The sequence below is a fragment of the Anastrepha obliqua genome, chromosome 4 (genome assembly GCF_027943255.1).
Source record: "Anastrepha obliqua isolate idAnaObli1 chromosome 4, idAnaObli1_1.0, whole genome shotgun sequence".
In the NCBI taxonomy this organism is placed as follows: Eukaryota; Metazoa; Arthropoda; class Insecta; order Diptera; family Tephritidae; genus Anastrepha; species Anastrepha obliqua.
In genome coordinates, this window is record NC_072895.1 from 67,223,404 (window position 1) to 67,227,805 (window position 4,402).

General features: G+C 33.2%; 1 protein-coding gene across 1 annotated transcript; it reads right to left on the reverse strand.

The window, feature by feature from the left end:
* Positions 1 to 757: 757 nt before the first annotated feature.
* LOC129244203 (tigger transposable element-derived protein 6-like) lies at positions 758 to 1,474 on the reverse strand. The gene is made up of 2 exons (XM_054881816.1): positions 1,033 to 1,474; positions 758 to 975 (listed from the first exon to the last, which is right to left on the reverse strand). The coding sequence occupies exons 1-2, from the start codon at positions 1,472 to 1,474 to the stop codon at positions 758 to 760; spliced, it is 660 nt and encodes a 219-aa protein (XP_054737791.1).
* Between the last annotated feature and the right edge of the window lie 2,928 nt (positions 1,475 to 4,402).

Consider the following 4,402-nt stretch of genomic DNA (forward strand, 5'->3'; position numbering starts at 1 on the left):
ATTATCTAAAAAAAACTTTGTAGCACCAGATGTTACCTAAATGCTATTGCTATGATTCTATCAACAAATACACAAACCGACGAAAATGTCTAACACTCATTTAGCAAAGGCAATCCAAAAACAAAATAGAAATACAAACGCGAGGCAATAATAACTAAAACCCTAAGAACAACTGGCGCTGGCAGTTGTCGGCAATTATTTCACCTGAATGTTATTTAAAGTATTAGACGATTTTTTAATTAAATTCTACGAGCAATAAAAGTTTCACGATAAAGGCAAATAGTAACCAAGGTTAATTGTTTGTTTCATAATATATTTAGCGAAAATTGTGTAACATTTATTTAGGCGCAAGCTGATTTGGAGTTTAATAGGGATATGGTACATATTTGAAATTCGTACTGTGTTATCATTATATTATTTTGTTTGTTGTGTTAATATTTTTTTGCAAAATTTTGTTGAAAAAAAAATATATATATCTATATAAATCACTGGTTTATAAGGTCAAAAAAATCAATTTTTTTTTTTCATTTTAAGCGATTCCTAAAATATTTCAGAATATTCACACAAAGTTACAGAGCCTAATTCTCAATATTTCCGTAGATACAAAGCCAAAGGTAGGCGAGCGTTAGGTAGTTACGCTGTGACCGGACAGCTGTAGTACAGTCGAACTTCCATATAGTGAATTCGCACGGGACCTGAAAATCACTTCACTATATAGAAACTTCATTATAAAGAAACATTGATTTTTTATGTAATTTTATTTAAAATAATCGGTGAGTTTGGTTTGAATTACAGTCTTCCATTTTTCATTTTCAATAAAAGCTTCCAAATCATGTAGAGATTTAATCGGCACGTCACTCCTCATTTCCACAAAGGTTCTAATTACGCTAATGGATGAAGCAGCTTGTATCAACGTAGGTAATGCCTCCTCAGTTTCTGCCAATTCTTCAACGGTGAAATCGTATTCATCGTTATCTGAAATAATATTTACATATTAAATTTTTGTTTGACTATAAAAAGATAAATGCTTACCAGGTTCAGCTGGAACTCCGCGTCTTTCAAAAATGCTGTTGAGAATATCTTCTTCGGATGGGTTGTCCCAAGTCTGCACACCATTATCAACATTTACGTAGTCATCAAACGATGCTTCGATATTTGCTACTTTTTTGAATGAAGACTGTAAAGCAGCCAAATCCGATATTGAAAGAATGTCCTCTTCATCCCAATGCTCAAATGGAATCTGCATAGCATCTTTTGAAAATCCAGCCTTTTTAAAACAGTTGGCAATTGTTTGTGGTTTAACGTAGACATTCCATACATTGCTAAAATTTCGAACTGCTTGCAGCAAGTCTATGGCCATAACAGAATTTCCCTCATCCACTTGAGTCAATATATTCGTTAAAATTCGTTTTCTGTAATGTTGTTTCATGTTGTAGATAATGCCTTGGTCCATTGGTTGCAGTAACGAAGTCATGTTGGGAGGAAAATAAGCGAGATGAATGTTTCTCAACTTGTCTTTTACATCTTTAGGGTGGGCAGTGCAGCTATCAACAAAAAACAACACCTTTCTGTTTTGATCACAGAATTTTTTGTCGAGTTTTACAATCCATTTCGTAAAAATCTCACTGGTCATCCATGCTTTTTTGTTAAACTCATAATCGACACCTAAAGATTTTATTCCCTTGAAGCACCTCGGATTTTTGGCCTTTCCGATCACCAGCAATTTTAGCTTTTTTGATCCAGTCATATTGCTTCCCACCAGGACAGTTATTCTCTCCTTGCTTTGCTTTCCACCAAAGCATTTTTCATTTTTGAATGCCAGTGTTTTAGTTGGCAAGCATTTGAAAAACAAAGCAGTCTCGTTGGCATTAAAAATGTCGTTAATGTTGTAATTTTCAATTGATTTCGGTAAGACGTTCGTTACCCATTCATCACGGTTTTCTATGTTGGCGTCAGCACTTTCCCCACATAATGTCTTTTGAATAACGCCATGCCGACTTTTGAACTTGTCTAACCAACCTGTACTTGCCTCAAATTCGTGGTGTCCTAGTGCTTCCGCAAAATCTTTGGCCTTTTGCTTCAATAATGGTCCAGATAAAGGGAGATTCTTACCACGTGCAACGAGTAACCATTTCAGCATTGCTTCGTCAATATCCTCAAAATGACAAGGTCGAAGTCTTTTGCGTTTGGTATTTACTGCCAAGTCCTCCACATTTTTTAAAATCACTTCCTTATTTTTTAAAATATTTGATAAAGTGCTGAGAAGAACTCTGAATTCATTGGTAATATCTTTTTTTTTCTTTTCTTCATTAACTTTGTTAATCATTAATAACTTTTTTTCAAGCGAAATGCTGCTCCGATGCGTCATTTTAACTTCAATCACTGAATAAAACTGTAATAGCTCAGCTCTTTCTGTTTTAATTTTGGGATTCCCCTCATTACATCTAACTGTAATTTTTTGCAACAGAAAACTTTTGAAAAAATTCACTATATGGAGACAAAAACTTAGGACGCTTGAATTTCCAACTGTAAAATTTGTTCATTATATAGAAAACTTCACTATATAGAAATTCATTATAAGGAGACAAAAATACACCGAAAGTAGAACGAAAAAGCAGTGTCTTCGAAACCAGTTCATTATAAGAAGAGCTTCATTATATGGAAGTTCACTGTAGAGAAGTTCGACTGTACAAACTTTATCTTCTTTTCTCGACTTTTCATTTTTATGATTTCTTTGAATTGGCGTACATGAATGAAAAAAAAAACTAATGAGCCTTTTGAAATGAATCATAGCTTGTTCCCTTCAGTATTAAATTCTCTTCCATTTGAACTAACAAAATAGATAAAAAAAAATGTTCAAGATTTTTATACCAAGTTGAAGTGATTTTTTTTTATAGAAAGGCATTTTTTCTTTAAATCCTCCAAAAAGTTTAAATTTTGGAATTTCTCTCAGTTTTCTTAGTTCATCTAGAATAAAAAATCAGGATAATTAGAAATCCATTTGAATTTTTGCTTTAGATAATAATTACGAGCTGTATCTTGTACGCCAGTTGGAAACTCCAGCAGTGCTCTACTAATTTCTATATTAAACATTTTTTTCAACTAATTTTAACCAGTATACAAATTTTTTGTACTTTTTAAATGTTCATTAAAAGATAGAAAAAACTTTGCAATGCTAAATTAATTTTTTCCTTAAAAAAAAATCGCAATGAGATGCCATTTTTAGACCTCATAAACCAGGCTCCCCCCTTAAATAATTGAAAGTTTGCAAACTTTGTTTTGTCGAAAACTTACACAGCAATTAATTTGTTTGTCACTGCATGTGACGTTGTCTGACGTTCTCATTTTTTTCACAATTCAGTCATTGTTTTGTTTTTTGTGTAATTTCAAATGCAAATGAAAAATTATGAATTATTAACACTTGAGGGCAAACTATTCGTTGTATTTCTATGTCCAACTATTGGAGCTAGACAAAAAAAAGTGCATCATACACTGATATACATACATACGTACTATATTCATTACATTCATCATTCCGGAGACAGCTCAATTTCTTTGGGAAACAATTGTCTGTTGCAGCTTCGAAAAGTTTTTGTGAGCGCACACACAACTCCCGCAACCCGGCTGTGTAAAACTTAAACTAGTGAAGGAAATATCTGTTCAAGAGCGAGTATAGTTTGACCAATTTCGAACTAATCATGTTGCTGAGTTAGACAAACCATAGTGAGGCTGATGAACTCCTCTGAAGTCTGGAAATTGTTCGAAGGCTTTGCCACCGAAATCACACAGTTCATAAGATGAAAATAGTTGCTGCCACAACTGCGGTCATACATATGGTATTCCAACAAGGAACCTCTCTGCTCAAGTCTGGTATAAGAAAACAGTCATTGCAGATAATTCTGTAAAACTGCAATTTGACTTCTTGTAAGATTCAAATTATATATTGTAATTATATTTATAAAGAATTTATAAATATATTTTCAATCTTTTTATATAGAATAAAGTCCATGACAAAGCAGATGAGTCATGCAAAAGCTTCTTTTAAAAAACCGAACTCTTTGCTTGATCTAACAAAGTGATTTTCATTAAGCGAAATATGATTTCGAAAAATATTAAGTGTTGTTGATACAGTTAAGTTATGATTATAACATCATTCAATGCCTCCTATTGCAGGCAAAAAATTGATGGACCCAATTTTCGAACACTTTTTCCACTAATTCAGTTCTATCTAATGAACAGCGCTTTGAAAATAGGCTCTTGAAGCATGAAAAGATCAAGCATACTAGATTACGAGCTTTGCTTTTAACTATGGTAAAAAAGAAAATCGTGAGGGGCACTTTGGCTGCCACGTCACTTGCGGAAATCTGCACGATCATCTCAGCATGAGCGCTGATTTTTTTTT

Bases quoted from the DNA above. Each gene is read 5' to 3' on its own strand.
- LOC129244203 (XM_054881816.1), bottom strand. From the start codon at position 1,474: ATGACTTCGTTACTGCAACCAATGGACCAAGGCATTATCTACAACATG. The intron at 976-1,032 runs GTAAGCATTTAT...ATATTATTTCAG, and splicing joins CGGAGTTCCAGCTGAACCTG to ATAACGATGAATACGATTTC.